Below are 16,453 nucleotides of genomic sequence, written 5' to 3'. Positions count from 1 at the left end.
AGGAGGGAAGGTTTTTTTTCGTGGTTAGTTTGGTCCACTCATAAATGTCTTGCCCTAAAAGCCCTACAACCACTACATCCAATAAAACCAGGCAAATAGCTTGAAATAATGCATGTCTATATCCATCCAACTACACACCCAGTCCCCTCATACATACACAAAATTGTTCCGACACAACGGGCACGTACTCTGGTTACTGCTCTTAAACCAGCGGAACAGACACACGGAGTGGAACGTATTCTTGCAGGTCGCGCACCGCTTATTCGGCGTCTGCATGTCCGTCGAGATAACCGAGTAGCAGATCGCGCACTCGCTCTGGCCCTTCAGCGCGCCCTGCACGTTCTTCCGGAACGCCAGCAGCCCGTCGACCAGGTTGCCGTTGGCGAACATGATCACGCCCTGGATCGTGAGGAGCCAGCTGCGCCATTTCTTCTCGTCGACGAGGACGCGGCTGCGGCCGACGACCAGGGCGGGCCGCAGCGGGTAGGCTGGGGGCAGGGAGAGGGAGAGCGCGACCGGCGGTGATTCTTCGTCGACGGGGATGCTCGCGATGATTTCGGCGGTTTTGGCGGAGATCTTCACGTTCAGGGCGCGCTCTTCGTTCGGGTCCTGCGTGGACATCCACTCCGTCACGCCGCGGAGGGATTCTTCGATCACCAAGGGGGAGATCTGGAGGTTGTTAGTTTGGTGTGATGGTGTGTTGCGGGCTGGCTTACGTGTTTCTCGGTCCAGGCTTCCACCGGTCCCTTGATGCGCTTCTTCGTGTCCAGCCACCATGCCTTGGTCATGTTGGCGAGGTGCTTCAGGCACAGGAAGTAGATGTGGATGAGGAGCCATTGGATTTCTTTCTCCGGGGTGTCGGATTGGTCGGGCTCGAAGGAGCGGATGTCGAACCGGGATGCATCGACCATTTTTCCGCCGGATCGCTGGAGGAAGTCGAAGGTGAATTCGAGGAGCGGGCTGAGGCTCTCGTTCTCCTTGATGCTGGTGACGTAGTTCTCTTGCACGGTGAGAGACTATGGCTTATTAGCGAGGGTCGATTTGAGAAAACACCGAACATACCGCGTTCACGAAGTGGTCGAAGACGATCTTCCAGCTCAGCAGATACGACCGCAGTTCGGCCCACATCCGGTCGTCGCCATAGGCGGCGTTGACGGAATCCATCGTTGGCGCTTCAAGCAGCAGAGACATGAGCTCGTCGGGCAGCCCGATTGTCGACTTGGACAGTGCCACATCGAAAGACACCTGCTCCTGCACGCTCGGGATGTACCGGTGGAGAACAGTGTAGGCCGCCCGCTGCACAGCTGGGCTCTGTGCCGTCAGCAGCGGGAAGAACTTGCCCACGTCTTCCAAGTTCTCAATGGGTATGGCGTTCAGAAGGCGGCATAGGAGGTCGACAGCGACGTCTCGCGGTTGGTGGAAAGTAGTTGACGAGTCTATCCAGTCAGTATAACCGTATATACAACCTGGTATGCGAAGAGGAACCCACCGAATTTCCTTAACGTCGATGCCAGACTGTTAAACAGTCTCGTCTTTCCATCGGACCATGCGTCTTTTACATCATCGTTGCTCTCATCGTCGGCTGCGATCGCCTTGATACGAGCAAAAAGTCTGAACGACGCCTGCAGCGCGGGGACTGCTTCGTCGCCGCCACCGATTTCTTGCCATGTCGTACTGATGATGTCGATGCACTTCTCCCAGTGAGAGCCGTAGATTTCCACAATGTTCGGCAGCATAACTGCCAAGGTCTGCAGGATTTCGGTTTTGAGGCTGAGAGGCATGCTAGACTGGAGACATTGGATGAGATGGTTGATCAGGAACACCAGACGCTGCGTTGGGATGGAAGCGGCAGCTTCTTCTGCCCCTGATAATAAGAGGTTCAGCAGCACCAGCTTTCGGAGGCCTAAACTACATTAGCGGGATTCCAGAGTAATCTGGCCTGACCTACCATCTGTACTCTCTTGCTGGGGCTTCAGCCCAGTAGAGTCGGCGACAAACTCGTTACACAGTCGTGTACCGGCAGGGTTTGCCAGGATCGAGTGTCGCAGAACGGCCACCAAACAAGCCGAGTGAATTGTATTGGCTTTTCTCATGTCGCGACATAGCTGTGTCACCTCGTCCGTGGACCGATGCTTGTCTGAGGTGTCCAGAGAATCCATGATCCTCACAAAGGCTACCCCGACTTGATAGTCGGAGGGAGAAAGGCCATCCAGCTTCTCGATTCTGTCTTTCCAGAAAGCTGAAAGAATGGAAGCGACTGTCTGTCCTGCATTGTGGTCTTGCGAGTGAGCCCAGCCATTGATGACCTTTCGACCATCGTTGACTACTTCCATGTACTCCTCCCGCTGCTCCGGATGCGTGATTCCGGTGATTCCGTTACAGTTCTGGATGCTCAAGTCGTCGTCAACGAGCTGCACCGCCAGAGGCACGTTCCAAAATAGCGTCTCAAGCTCTTCAGTGCCAAGGCGTCCAGCAAGATCAAACGAAGAGAGAATCTTGACGGTGTAATAAGCCAACCTGAACGCGGACGAGCAGTTGTTTGAATCACGCGCAACACGTTCGTAGCGCTCTGAGAATGTGGCCGGTAGAGCACGATCCACCAGGTGGACGGCACCCCCAATCGGACTGGTGATCGCGGCCGATGACCGAGGAGGAAGTTCAAGAAAAGGCCCCAGGGATTGCTCCCAAGCCTGGCGGGACGGCAGGATATCCTTTGCTACTCGACCAATATCCTCTGGCTTGATGTTGTGGAGCAGCTCTTCCGCAATTCCACACAAAGATTCGATCCTGGAATAGTTAGCCACTTGTCCATGGTCTCTGTTGGCATACTTACGAAAGCGACTCGTTGTTGACGTTGTCGAAGTTATGCCGCAAAATCTCGACCGTTGACTTGGCACTTGTCTCACCGACGACCGACTCTTTGACGGTCTTCGACAGAGTCTCAGCAAGACTTGCCACCTCTTCCTCCGATGACTCCGAGAGGAACAGCAGCTTTCCGGTCAGTTTGGAGCCCTGGCTTCCGCTCTGGAAGCTTCGGACAGCGCTTGGTACAGAAGTGGAAACCCGAGAAAGTCCATGCAGCGTATCGAAGACCGTGCTCTCCTCAGACAGGGCATCTATGATGGCCAGGAATATCGAATCTGCCAATTCTCCGTGAGACGTACGGTTCTGGAGCACCGCGATAACGATCGACCAGTGCAGGTCGCTGCCGTTACAGGCACGGTTTAGAGCCCGCATGATCAGAGAAACCAGCCCGGTCTTCTCGTCCACCTCTTGGAAGTCGAGGGTGGAGAGGAGCTTCTGGACAGCATGTGCGTTTGTCGACTCTGGGTCAGATTGCGCCACTCGCTCGATGACCTTCTCAAAGCTAGGGCCAAACCCGTCCCACGATCGGCAAGACAAGATGATAGATATCAAGCGGTCCGCAGATGGCGAAGATAGGAGTTCCGGGGCATCTTCTTGCACAAAGCTCAACAGTGATTGCGAGCCTTGCGCGATCTGCGGGACCCTGCGGATCGTTTCTTCGACGACAGCAGCGGCCCCGTACGGCTTGCCGTTCCGCGAATGCAGAACTTCCAGGCAGCTATCAAGCAAGGGCAGGTTTGCATTCTTGAAGATTTCTAATGCTCTGGCTTCATGGTCACTCTCCGCCAAACGTGAGAGCAATGAGGCCTCCAAAGCAAAGAAGCGCCCAGCTTGCGCGCAGACTGCGTCCTGGGAAGACAGGAAGTCCTTCGATTGCTCTGGCGAGGAGAGTTTCACGGCTTCGAGCAAGCCGTCTGATAGCTGCGTCCACACTTGTTTCAAGCACGACTCAAACCCTTGCGTCGTCAGCGAGACAAGGCAATCTGTGCAGAGAGCTTCAGCTGATGGGAGAGGAAGCGTCCATTGAATACGGTCCTGCTGGGGCGTGACATGTTGTAGTATCAGGAGGCAAAGTCTCTCGCGTAAGAAGCTCTCTCGGTCGCCTTCAGCAAGCCGACTCGCAAGCCACATCACAGTATCAATGTAGGCCTTCCAGCCAATGGCGCGATTCTGTCGGGGCTCATCTCTTGAGTTCAGGCCCTCCTGGAACGACTCTGTCAGTGCCACCGCACTCGACAATCCCAGAGTACTTTCAGGGGCCGATTGCGGGTCGATATTCGCCAGGGTCTGGAACGGGATAATCTGCAGCAGTTGGTATAGGTTTGGCCAAAACGAGCCCAGTCCTCCCTGTGACCCTTTCTGGATGTACTGAAGTAGTCTTTTCGAGGAAGATGACTTCCCAGAGTAGTCATCTGTCCATAATTGAGGCCTTGCGGATGTCACCTGCAAAACGGTCTCAGACAATTCTGTCGCAGAGCCCAGTTGCGAGCTGTGCAAAGACTTGCCGATCAAGGCCGCACTGATGAGCTTCCAATCCAGCTCCTCCGGTTCCTTGGAAGCTGCAGACCGGGCAAGGATGTAGAGTGACTTGCGGACAAAGGGGTCATCGTGGTAGGAGAGAGCCCACAGGGATTTACTTCCTAGGAGGTTCTCAATCGTAGGCAGATCCTTCTGCAGTTCGTCATGAGTCGAGTTCCCTGCGCACATTCACGTTAGAAAACACTCGGGGCGATCGAAAGACCATATGCCTACCAATGACCCGGTTGAACAGCAACAGCGCAGTCCCTGCCACGCGCGCATATTTCGCCTGCGCATCGTCGGGCTTGACCGTTCTCTCGTCGCTCAGAGTGAGAGCCGTCTGCTGAAGGATGACATCGTCGACGAAATCCAGAATGGCACTCTGGTAGACCTTCCACACGCCACTTCTCTTCTCCTCAGTCGAGAAGACGCGGGTGAACGACTCCACCGCGGACCGATGAACCGGCCTGTCGTTGTCGTAGAGTCCCGCAATCCACGCGCCAATGACCTTGGGTAGAAAGCGGGCAATGCGTTTCCCCACGAGGGAGGCAATCGCCCCTTGAGTCGCGTGAGCCGTTTGTCGCACGCGACGGGAGATATCTATAGATGCGCGCGGGTAGATTTTGATCTGCCGAGCCACGGTCAGCAGCTGTTTCGTGCGCATGGCACGGATATAAACCTACCCAAGCTTCCAGGAACCCGTCATCAAGGGTCCCGCCGCGGCTCTCGACTCCCAAAACGTGATCCCTCAGATCGTCGAGAGCCTTGGTCCGTGTGACATCATCTTTCTTCAGGAAGTTCTTGAACGCGATGGCCAATTGCGCCTCCGATATCCGGGAAAGATCCGGGGGTTCGGCCACATATGTAAGAGAAGAGGGCTCTCTTCCTTGGCTGGAGAAAGCGCTCGAGAACCCGCCAAACGATCCGAAAGCACCGGCGGCGGCGCGGCTGCTGGAGGCCTGGGACTTGAACTTTTTGCTCATAGTAAGGCGGGGTTGGCGGGATGTCCGAAATGACGAAATGGGCGGAGATCCGGTGTGGGAGAGGAAGAGGAGGAGGGAGGGAGGAGGAGGGGGGAGGGGGAGGGGGAGGGAGAGGGAGAGGGGCAAGCCCAAGCAGGGAGAGGGAAAGGAGAGGGTATCAACAGGAAGCGTCCCAAGGCGTAGAAGCAGCTATAATTGAAGACATTCAACAGTCAAATGAATGAATGAATGATGGACCGAGTAAAAGCGGCGGGCTTACATTATCGGCGTCCCTATCGGGCAGGCACGGCACGTGACCACCCGTCATCGCTTCCCGATTCGATCAAGTCTTCTAGAAGCCCGTCCAGGCCTCACCAGCTGCAACAGCTGAACAGCTGCTCTCCCTCTCCCCCCGCGAGCACCGCGCTCCCTCGCCTCCACCATGAAATTCTTCATCGAGTAGGTATTCTCGCTATCCTGACCTCCCTCCCCCAAACGGCCCCGCGCTAACTCTCGCCTCCTAGCGACCTCCCCGTCCTTTTCCCGTACCCTCGCATCTATCCCGAACAATATGCCTACATGTGCGACCTCAAAAAGACCCTCGACGCCGGGGGTCACTGTGTCCTGGAGATGCCTTCGGGCACCGGGAAGACCGTCTCGCTGCTCTCGCTGATCGTCGCCTACCAGCAGCATTATCCTGAACACCGAAAGCTCATCTACTGCTCGCGAACCATGTCCGAGATCGAAAAGGCCCTGGCCGAGCTGAAGGCGCTGATGAAGTTCCGGGAAGAGCAGCTGGGGCACACGGAGGATTTCCGCGCGCTGGGTCTGACGAGTCGAAAGAACCTGTGTCTGCATCCGTCCGTCAAGCGGGAGAAGAGTGGTGCGGTGGTCGATGCGCGCTGCCGGAGTTTAACTGCCGGCTTCGTCAAGGAGAAGAAGGAGAGGGGCGAGGATGTCGATCTATGCGTATACCACGAGGTATGGAACTTCCAGGATGATGGTGGACCGTCTCATAACTCTGATAGAACCTGGATCTTCTCGAACCGCACAACCTCGTTCCCCCCGGCGTCTTCACCCTAGATGGGCTGCTCAAATACGGAGAGGAGCACAAGCAATGCCCCTACTTTTCTGCCCGGCGCATGGTAGGCCTCCCACCTGGAGACTCCTTTACCTTGCATACTCACGCCTCATAGATGCCCTTCTGCAATGTTATCATCTACTCCTACCACTACCTCCTCGACCCGAAGATCGCCGAACGAGTATCCCGAGAACTGTCCAAGGACTGCATAGTGGTCTTCGACGAGGCGCACAACATCGACAACGTCTGCATCGAGGCCCTGAGTATCGACTTGACGGAAGATTCGCTGCGGAAAGCCACGAGGGGGGCCAACAACCTGGAGCGGAAGATTAACGACATGAAGAGTTCGGATGCGGAGAAGCTTCAGAACGAATACTCAAAGCTGGTCGAAGGCCTGCGAGAGGCCGAGCAAGCTCGAGAAGAGGACCAGTTCATCTCAAACCCCGTCCTTCCGGATGACCTACTCAAGGAAGCCGTGCCAGGAAACATCCGACGAGCCGAGCACTTCATCACCTTCCTTAAACGATTCATCGAATACCTGAAAACCCGAATGAAAGTCATGCACACCATATCCGAAACGCCCCCTCGTTCTTGACGCACGTCAAAGACCTCACCTTCATCGAGCGGAAGCCCCTACGATTCTGCGCCGAACGACTAACCTCGCTAGTGCGCACCCTGGAACTGATCAACATCGAGGACTACCAACCGCTCCAGGAAGTCGCCACGTTCGCGACTCTAGTCGCAACCTACGACAAAGGTTTCCTTCTGATCCTGGAACCATTCGAATCAGAAGCTGCCACCGTACCCAACCCAGTCCTACATTTCACCTGCCTCGATGCCGCCATCGCCATCAAGCCGGTATTCGACCGCTTCAGCTCCGTGATCATCACGTCGGGAACCATGTCCCCTCTCGAAATGTACCCGAAGATGCTCGGCTTCGACACAGTCATCCAAGAATCCTACAGCATGACCCTCGCGCGCCGATCCTTCCTGCCCATGATCGTCACCCGCGGATCCGACCAGGCCCAGATCTCCTCCTCCTTCCAAATCCGCAACGACCCCGGCGTCGTCCGAAACTACGGCAATCTGGTCCTCGAATTCGCACGAGTCACCCCCGACGGCATCGTCGTCTTCTTCCCCTCCTACCTCTACATGGAATCCATTATCAGCATGTGGCAAGGCATGGGCATCCTGGACTCGATCTGGAACTACAAACTAATCCTAGTCGAAACGCCGGACGCGCAAGAATCCTCGCTCGCTCTCGAAACCTACCGCACGGCCTGCTGCAACGGCCGCGGCGCGATCCTCCTCTGCGTCGCGCGTGGCAAAGTCTCCGAAGGCATCGACTTCGACCACCACTACGGCCGCGCCGTCATAAACATCGGCGTGCCCTTCCAATACACCGAGTCGCGCATCCTCAAAGCCCGTCTCGAGTTCCTGCGCGAGAACTACCGCATCCGCGAAAACGACTTCCTCTCCTTCGACGCCATGCGCCACGCCGCCCAGTGCCTCGGCCGCGTCCTCCGCGGAAAAGACGACTACGGCGTCATGGTCCTCGCCGACCGGCGATTCCAGAAAAAACGCACCCAGCTCCCCAAGTGGATCAGTCAGGCCATGCTGGAGAGTGAGACGAATCTCAGTACGGATATGGCGGTTGCCACGGCGAAGAATTTCTTGCGTACGATGGCGCAGCCCTTCAAGGCGAGGGATCAGGAGGGTATCTCCACTTGGAGTCTGGCTGATCTGGAGAGACATCGCGCCAAGCAGATCCAGGAGCAGGAGAGGGTGCAGCGGGAGATGATGGCAAATGCGGATGTAAATCTCCATGCCAGTGGGGCGAGGAATGGCGCTGTGCCGGATGAATTTGATGATGACATTGATGAAGATTTGATGATGTTGGATGCTCAGTGATTTCTCTCTCTCTCATTCTTTCCTTCTTTCTTTCTTTGAAATGCATCGCCCATAAGCTCCCAAGCAAATCAGCTAGCTTGGTTTCGTTTCTGTTTCCTTTTTGACAGTCCTTGCATAACATGCATGATACCACGGTTGGTTGGTCTGGTGTTTCAATTTGGTCAAAAAATGTACAATATAATTCCTACCTACGATACAACATAACCCACAGTCTTTTTTATCTATCTATCTATCTATCCATCCATCCATCCACTGTCCATTCACTATTCATTCAGAAGAGAATAAATGAACAGGAGGGAGAGAGCGGTTTTACTTGCAGTACCCAGTCAGGTCAGTGAGTGTTCTTCTATTGAATTCTGCTCGGACTATTTATTCAAATAAACAATCAACTCGAACGAAACAGAACTTTCGGAAGAAATGCTATCCGCGTCAAGGAGGAAACTTTTTCTTTATTCCCGCTGAAAAAGAACAACTGCAGAGATCGAGATCGTTGGACACGTCAGACAAGACAAGGACAGCACATAGGGAAAAGAAAACAAAATAGAAATACAATGAAACTTAAAAAAAAAAACAATGCACACATTTACATAAGAACGGACGAGGAACCAAGATATAAAAATATGTAATGCAGTAGCAGTAGCACAGCACAGCATAGCATAGCACGCCAATTACCTAGAAAGATTTTTACGCCACGGGGGCAAGGACGTCGAAGGCACCGGTACCGACGGTGCCGGTGCGGCCGACGACGATGCGGGAACTGGGACTCTTGAGGTTATCCCAGTCGCGCTCGATGACGGCCTCCTTGAGGTAGCCGACGGTGGTCTCGAAACTCATCTTGGCCAGCGGGGATGAGCCATCCTTGACGAGACCGTTGCGGTTGAAGGGACGGAAGCCGCCGGACTGGGTCATGACGTCGCCGATCAAGTTCAGATGGCGGTTGTCGACGGAGATACTGTGGCCCTTGAAGACCTCGTCCATTTCGCGGACGATGGAGGCGCGGGCGGCTTCGACGCCGTACAGGTTCAGCATGTCGTGGATGGAGTTCGTGTAGAGGCTGTGGGGCTTGATGATGTCCTGGTAGTCGCGCATGGCGAGCAGGTTGACACCCTCTGTGATGACGTGGGCAGGGTCGCCCTTGACCAGGTCGGCTTCGACGAAGGCGCAGTTGCCGAGGCCGGGGATCGACTGGATGACGGCAGCGCGGGCGGCCTCTTCGACCAGAGGCAGGAGGAGGAGCTTGGGGGTCGAGATGTCGTACTGCAGCTGGATGGTGCAGGAGCCGCCCTTGCGGGGGTCGAACTTGAACTTCGTGACTTCGTGGTGCTGGTTCTTGATGTCCTCTTCGCGGAGCTTGGTGTCTTTGGTCTCGCTGTCGGAGTCGGAGTCGGAGTCGGAGGCGTCGTCCATCTCGGCATCGCGTTTGGGGCCGGCGTTGGTCTCGTCCTCGTCGTCGTCGGAATCCTCGTCGTCCTGCTGGCGCACCAGTTCCATTTCCTCGTCCTCGGCAGCCTCGTAGGAGACCTGGTTGGACCGGTTCTGGAGGCCCCGGGCACGCTTGGCGTCGTCCTCGTCGTCCTCCACGTCGTCGTCCGCGGGCTCGTCGCCGTCGTCACCGCCGCGAGGTCCATCCTGGATGGTGCCGATGGAGACACCGATCTCGGGCTGGGCAGCGGAGAACTTCTTCATGGACTTCTCGTCATGACGCTTCTTGAGCTCGGCCTTGGTGAGCTTCACGAGCTTGGGGATGAACTTGTGCTGCAGAGTCACTTGCACGTCCTTCGTAGTGATGGCGTATTCCGCGGTGTACTCCTCGGACGGGAAGAAAGTGACTTCGATGTCGTAGATCTTAGCCTTCATGTTTCCAGTGGAGACTCTTTCCTTGACTTGGACCTTGTCGACAACTTCGGCGACGGTGAGCTTGCTGATGCCCTTGGCGAACTTTTCGGAGTGTTCCTTGGGGAGCTCTTCGTTCAGAATCAGCGTCATCGTGGGGGTCATGATGTGGGCACTGGCAGTCATGACGATTTCACGCAGGCGGGGAATACCCAGCGTCACGTTCTTGGTGGAGTGACCAGCCAAATGGAAGGTGTTCAAGGTCATCTGAGTGGACGGTTCACCGATGGATTGACCGGCGACAATACCGACAGCCTCACCAGGGTCGACGATGGACTTCATGTACTTCATGTTCATGAGAGTGTTGAAGACCTTCTTGCTGACGACACCCTTGATGTCCTTCTTCTTGTCCTTGAGGAGCTTATCCGGGTTGGTGTCCTCGTACTAGAAAGTGTTAGCTACACTAGCTTACAACTTGGGTGTCGGTTCCTTACCTTCTTAAGTGCTTGCGAGAACTGTTCCGAGATACTGCCCAGGTTGCCTCCGGGGTGGTAGCGAGAGAGAACAGGGTCCATGGCGTCGACCTTGCCTGTCTTCCGCACCATCCTCATGGCATCCTTGTGCCAACTCGTGACCTCTTCCTTCTCCAGGCTGTGGAATTCGTTGGCCAGATTGACCTGCGACATGATGGACACGTGGTTCGAGGCCAAGAAGTCGAAGTCATTGAGGTGGACCTGCTTTGTAATATCGAGACCATCCTCACCGTACAAGAACTGCACGATGGAACCGTCGGAGGCTTCACGGACCGAAGTGTCGTACTCCGCCCTCAAGCCCTCCATACCCTTAATCAAACAACGTTGCAAGTAACCGGATCTGGAGGTCTTGACGGCAGTATCAATCAGACCTTCACGACCAGCCATGGCGTGGAAGTAGTACTCTTGAGGCTTGATACCAGTCAAGAAACGACCACAGACGTAACCACCAGCCATCGGGTTTGTGTCGAAGGCTCTGAAAGACGGCAGGGTCTTTCCACTGACCATGACAGGAACACGACGACCTTCCAAGACCTGCTGACCCAAGTTACAAGAAATCAGGTTGGCGTTGACGCTGGAACCCTTGGCTCCTGATATCGTCATAGACTGCATCTGGTTGAAGGGGAACGGCTTGACCAGACCGCCGGGAAGGCAGGCTTTCGTGATCTCGGTGGACAGCTTCGCCGTGCGGGCGTTAGAAACACTATCCAAGCCACCCTGCTTCTCGTCGTCGCGGAGAACCTCCTCCATGCGGCGTCGCAGCTCAGCCTCCTCGTCAGGCACAGTAGTCTGGTCGAGGGTGACATACTTCAGCGCGACCTCGCGACCAATGGCGGAGGCTTGGCTGATCTTTTCCTTGCGCAGGCGATCACCATCCGCAGTCAATCGAAGATCGTCGATACCACAAGTGAAAGCACGCATGTTCAGGAACCGCGTCCACAGACGACCAAGGATACTGATCAACCTTCCGGCGATGGTGTGCCCGTAGACTTCGTGAATGGCATCAACCAGACCACCGGCGGTGGGACCAACCTGCTTCTTGTCCAGGATACCGATGAGCAGCTCTCCGTCCTTGAAGAGGACGGTTCCTTCTTCATTGCCCTCCCCCCAGCGGTCGCCAGGAGTCGACGACTTGCTCTTCAGGTTGAGACCAGCGCTATCGGGCGGCATGATGTTCTTGAGGATCGTCGTGATGATCTGCTTACCGGTCCAGAGACGCTTGGGCCGAAGCACGGTCGGGCCCACGAGCTGGATCCGATCGGTGATCGTGTGGGAGTTCTCCGGTCTCAGGCAGCTGTACAGAAGCTCGTGGTAATCCTCCTCGTCGAAGAAGCTGTCTCGGCAGGTGAACCACGTTCCCATCGAGATATGATCCTGAATCAAACCTCTCAGAGGCTTACCGGAAGTCGCGACAAGATACTGGTGGTCGGCGTCTGCAAGCATCATGGCCTCCGAGCGAGCAAGCTCGTTCTGCGGGAAATGCATGTTCATCTCGTCACCATCGAAATCGGCGTTGTAGGTGTTACAGTTGGCGTAGTGCATGCGAATGGTTCTCTCGTTCGGGAGAACGCGAGCCTTGTGACCCATGATAGACGGCTTGTGGAGTGTAGGCTGACGGTTCATCAAGACAACATCTCCAGTGGTGAGATGGCGGTAGACCTTCTTGTTGCGAGATCCCTTCGTGCGCGCGTTGGAAGGCGCCAGGAGCTGGTTGGCCAGCGCGGTCCGCTCATCGAGAGACTTGAAGCGGAGGTTGGTGACCTGACCAAACTCGTTCTCAATCGCGGAAGCACCGGGGTACTTGTCCGGGCCATTGATGACGGCCTGCTTCATCTCCCAGAAGTTGTGGTTCGTGACAGGTTCGGGATATGTCAACTTCTTGGCAAAGACCATGGGCACACCGATTTCGTTGGTTTCGATGTTCGGGTCAGGCGAAATGACACTTCGAGCAGCAAAGTTGACACGCTTTCCCATCATGTTCTTCCGGAACAGACCCTCCTTCTTTTCCAGATATTGCTTGATACCCATCGGGGCGGCGGCGGCGGCCGGTCCAGACATATTACCACGCTCACGGTCAATCAGCATGTTGACCGCATCCTGGAGCGTGACGATCGAGGCAAGGAGGTCGCGGTAATCCCGCACCCGCAGGGCAGATTCGGCGCCCCCGCTCTGCCTCTCCTTGCTGATCTGGTTGATGACATCGCAGTTCTTCAAGATATTCGTCAGGGGGATGTTCTGCCCAGCCTCCAGGATTTGACCGGGTCCCTGCTGTGCGGCAGGACGGTATTTGTTGGGGGGCACCAGGATGTTCTTGATGAAGAACATGTCCGGGCTGACCTGGGACTCCTTCTTCGGCAGTGGGCGGGAGTTGTAGACCAGGTTCAAGACCTCCTCCTCTTTCTCGAAAAGCAAGCAGATGGCCGCGTGAACCTCGGGCGAGGGCATGTACTGCGAGCTCTCACCAGGACCTTGCTTCTTCTCAGCTGCGGCCAGAACAGCGGCGCCACGCGCAACCTCTTCCTCAGCTCCATGTGTTTCGTCAGACGCGCCATTCGCAAGACCCTTCTTGCCCTTGGAACTGAGCTGCTTGGCTTCCTGGAGAAGGACTAGGGAGTTCGGTATTTGGAAACCGGCTTGGATCATGGCATAGCGAGACTTGTCGGGCAGAGCCTTGCGGAAGATTTTCGAGGACCGATCTTTCCGGAACCCGGGCGAGATTCTGCGACCGAATCAGTAAGCAGAGCTTGAAGAAACCAAAGAGTCCGAAGACACCACGTACCCGCTGCAGCTGGCGCATTTGCTGGGAGCGCCAATGTCCTTGAAGAACTCTCTGACCAGAGCGCGTCTCTGTTCGGCAGCCAGGGGGTTCTTCGCCCCGGACATGAGACCTCTCAACCGTCCATCGGCCTGCGCTTGGCGGATACATTTCTTGACGTATGTGTTTCTCTTCTCCATCACGTCGTCATCGTCGTCCTCCTCCTCGCTGTCGGACCCGTCGCCGCTCTTAGTCTTCTTCTTGTCGCCGTGCTTATGCCACATCGTGTCGATCACGGCGACCTCATCCACCAACCCATATTGCAGCAGTCGCAGTTTGCAGGCGTAGGCGTTGACGCTGGCTCGGCTCAACTGGAAACGATGGCAGTAGGCACACTGGCCCTTGAGGAGACGATACAGCTGATCAAAATGCGTGACATTGTACACATGGAAGGGCAATTCGATGTGGCCCGGGTGACCCGTGCAGGACCATGAAGTCTGACGGCAAGTTGTGCAACTAGAAGCTGTCAGTTCAATTCCGCATACGACGACGGCATGCCAATTTGGAATATCGAAAAAAACAATAGAAAGAAAAAAAATAGACAGTAATTAGAAAAGAAGGCCTTACACATGGTCACCCCATGCACCCATAGCGGGGTCATAGAGACCGCCAGGAACCGGGTTGTTGAAGGAATCCAAGGTCGGAAGGTTATGGATTCGCTTGACGGAGATGGCCTTGATGTCGACATCGTTGTAGACACCGAAGTCAATGCCCGCGATGGAGGAGGCCACGGGCCGTGTGAAGGTGGTCATGATTGCCCTGGCAGCCGCTGGAGCGACGAAGTGACGCTGGAGAAGCTTTGGGGCAGCAGGCCTGAGAAGCAGAAAAGGCGGCAATCGTTGCGAAGAGCGAAAAGTTTCACCCAACTTTTTTTCTGCCCGCCGCCACCGCCCGGACCCACGGCTTCTGCTTCTTCCCGCGTTGCGTCGGCCTTGACATTATTACTATTAGTTAACTATTCACGCTGTTTGTCACCACCAGCACCATAATACCATGGCGGACGTCTCGGGCAGCGCGCTGAAGCGGCCTCACCCCGAGGATGAAGACAACAACTCCCAGAAAAGACCTCGTTCCAACCATGGCTCCCCAATGCCTGCACAAGGAGCTCCCGCCAAAGCGCCGGTGGACATCCAGAAGATGGTGGCCGAGGCCAGAGCAAAAGCTGAAGCCGTACGGGCCAGGCTTCAAGCTGCGAAAGGCCTGACGCCATCGTCCACACCCGCGGCTTCAAGCCCCAGTCCCACGCCTCCGGCAGCCAGTCCCGCCATGTCGAGGCTGGAGCAGATGAAGGCGCGAGTGGCCGCTGCGACCGGACGAGCCAGCGCTGCAGCGCAGCAACGACCCGTCGCCACGCCGACGCCGCCCCCTCCTCCGCCCTTCGAAGAAGATGACGGCTCGCGGGCGCGCGGTGGTCTGGACGTCGGTCTGCACCCGGCTCTGCTCGCAGACCTGGAATACCGCGGAGGAAAGGGACGACAGGGTGGACAGTCGAAGGGCGGCCGTCGCACCGACTCCCCGGCGACCGCTGGACGAGCCGGGCTGGATCTGTCCGGACCGTCTCTCGAGGAGATCAAGAACAACCCCTACTTCGACCCGAGCCTGGGTCCCAAGGCGACGCTCGCAAAGCCGCGGCAAACGCGGCAGCTGCTCTTCAACCAGAAGGGCAAATACATACAACAGGGCGCGGCTCTCCGTCGGCAGGCCCAGCTGGAGACCATGAAAAAGCGGATCGCGGAGCGAGCCCGACAAGCCGGTATCGACGAAGACCTAGACGTGGAGAAGTCCTACCTGATCCCAGCGCCCCCAGCCATGGAATGGTGGGACGAAAACCTGATGACCGGAAGCGACTACTCGGCCCTCGACGACGAACAGAACCTCCGGATCGACACCCCGGACTCCATCATCACCCAATACATCCAACACCCCGTCCTCCTCGACCCGCCGCAAGAAAAGCTGCTCCCAGCCCAGAAACCCATGTTCCTCACGCCCAAGGAGCAAGCCAAGATCCGGCGTCAACGCCGCATGGCCGACCTAAAGGAACAACAAGCGAAGATCCGCCTCGGCCTCGAACCCGCCCCGCCACCCAAGGTCAAGAAATCCAACCTCATGCGAGTCCTGGGCGAACAAGCCGTGAAGGACCCCACGGCCGTCGAAGCGCGCGTGAACCGGGAAATCGCCGACCGGCGCGAGAAACACGAAACCACCAACGCGGAGCGCAAACTCACCAAGGACGAACGCCGCGACAAGCTCGCCCGCCAACAGGAGGCCGACGCCGAGAAGGGCATCCTCATGACGGTGTACCGGATCGACAGTCTCGCCAACGGCCGCAACCGCTTCAAGATCGGCAAGAACGCCGAGCAGAATGCCCTCACGGGCGTGTGCGTCATGCACCCGCGCTTCAACCTCGTCATCGTCGAGGGCGGCGCCCACTCCATCAACAACTACCGCAAACTCATGATGAACCGCATCGACTGGACCGAGAACGCCGGCCCCGGCGCCGTCCGCGAGGGGAACCGCGAAGCCCAGGCCTCGTGGCTCGCCGCCCAGGACGAGAAAACAGGCGACCTGAAGGATCTCAGTGCCAATACGTGCGATCTCGTCTGGGAGGGCCAGGTCAAGACCCGTGCGTTCCGCAAATGGCTGGGCGCGCGCATCTGCGAAACCGATTCCCAGGCCAAGGATGTTTTGGCTCGCGCGAAGCTGGAGAGTTTCTGGGCGCTGGCGAAGAGTTCCAGGCAGAGCGAGTCGTGAGATCAACTCGACCGAGAGATCTACCTACCTACCTACCTACCTACCTACCTACCTACCTACCTGTTTGTAGTATACATGAAGTACACGTAACGGCACCATCACATCACGTATTCTTAATCAAATTACCTACTACCATGGAGTACTATTACTATTCTGTATAATATGCCATACCACTTCTCATTCC

General features: G+C 56.4%; 4 protein-coding genes across 4 annotated transcripts; 2 read left to right on the top strand and 2 right to left on the bottom strand.

Moving 5' to 3' along the window:
* Positions 1-56: 56 nt before the first annotated feature.
* BO70DRAFT_345831 (ubiquitin-protein ligase RKR1) lies at positions 57-5,418 on the bottom strand. The gene is made up of 8 exons (XM_025541513.1): positions 5,067-5,418; positions 4,618-5,011; positions 2,834-4,562; positions 1,949-2,787; positions 1,490-1,903; positions 1,063-1,436; positions 717-1,016; positions 57-669 (listed from the first exon to the last, which is right to left on the bottom strand). The coding sequence occupies exons 1-8, from the start codon at positions 5,364-5,366 to the stop codon at positions 148-150; spliced, it is 4,872 nt and encodes a 1,623-aa protein (XP_025394810.1). The 5' UTR covers positions 5,367-5,418; the 3' UTR covers positions 57-147.
* A 331-nt stretch (positions 5,419-5,749) lies between these two features.
* Positions 5,750-8,546, top strand: BO70DRAFT_366506 (TFIIH/NER complex ATP-dependent 5'-3' DNA helicase subunit RAD3). Its single transcript, XM_025544349.1, has 4 exons — positions 5,750-5,804; positions 5,870-6,326; positions 6,542-6,982; positions 7,051-8,546. The coding sequence occupies exons 2-4, from the start codon at positions 5,925-5,927 to the stop codon at positions 8,335-8,337; spliced, it is 2,130 nt and encodes a 709-aa protein (XP_025394809.1). The 5' UTR covers positions 5,750-5,804; positions 5,870-5,924; the 3' UTR covers positions 8,338-8,546.
* Positions 8,547-8,795: 249 nt separating this feature from the next.
* On the bottom strand, positions 8,796-14,270 carry BO70DRAFT_345828 (DNA-directed RNA polymerase I core subunit RPA190; the record flags this gene model as incomplete). Its single annotated transcript, XM_025541512.1, has 4 exons — positions 8,796-10,614; positions 10,665-13,422; positions 13,483-13,974; positions 14,086-14,270. The coding sequence occupies 4 exons, from the start codon at positions 14,268-14,270 to the stop codon at positions 9,022-9,024; spliced, it is 5,028 nt and encodes a 1,675-aa protein (XP_025394808.1). The 3' UTR covers positions 8,796-9,021.
* Positions 14,271-14,490: 220 nt separating this feature from the next.
* BO70DRAFT_366504 (U4/U6-U5 snRNP complex subunit PRP3) lies at positions 14,491-16,399 on the top strand. The gene has a single exon (XM_025544348.1). It carries the CDS (start codon positions 14,512-14,514, stop codon positions 16,267-16,269), a length of 1,758 nt encoding a protein of 585 aa, XP_025394807.1. The 5' UTR covers positions 14,491-14,511; the 3' UTR covers positions 16,270-16,399.
* The last annotated feature ends 54 nt before the right edge of the window (positions 16,400-16,453 follow it).

This window comes from Aspergillus heteromorphus (genome assembly GCF_003184545.1).
Source record: "Aspergillus heteromorphus CBS 117.55 chromosome Unknown BO70scaffold_44, whole genome shotgun sequence".
In the NCBI taxonomy this organism is placed as follows: Eukaryota; Fungi; Ascomycota; class Eurotiomycetes; order Eurotiales; family Aspergillaceae; genus Aspergillus; species Aspergillus heteromorphus.
Note: the sequence above shows the minus strand (reverse complement) of the source record. Positions and strands in the feature narration are given on the sequence as shown.

Excerpts from the sequence above, each read along its gene's own strand:
- BO70DRAFT_345831 (XM_025541513.1), bottom strand. The coding sequence starts at position 5,366 with ATGAGCAAAAAGTTCAAGTCCCAGGCCTCCAGCAGCCGCGCCGCCGCC. Across the intron at positions 1,904-1,948 it reads CCAGCAAGAGAGTACAGATG|GCCTCCGAAAGCTGGTGCTG; the intron begins GTAGGTCAGGCC and ends AATGTAGTTTAG. Across the intron at positions 1,017-1,062 it reads TCGACCACTTCGTGAACGCG|TCTCTCACCGTGCAAGAGAA; the intron begins GTATGTTCGGTG and ends AATAAGCCATAG.
- BO70DRAFT_366506 (XM_025544349.1), top strand. The coding sequence starts at position 5,925 with ATGTGCGACCTCAAAAAGACCCTCGACGCCGGGGGTCACTGTGTCCTG. Across the intron at positions 6,327-6,541 it reads ATCTATGCGTATACCACGAG|ATGCCCTTCTGCAATGTTAT; the intron begins GTATGGAACTTC and ends CACGCCTCATAG. Across the intron at positions 6,983-7,050 it reads ACCTGAAAACCCGAATGAAA|CGGAAGCCCCTACGATTCTG; the intron begins GTCATGCACACC and ends ACCTTCATCGAG.
- BO70DRAFT_366504 (XM_025544348.1), top strand. The coding sequence starts at position 14,512 with ATGGCGGACGTCTCGGGCAGCGCGCTGAAGCGGCCTCACCCCGAGGAT.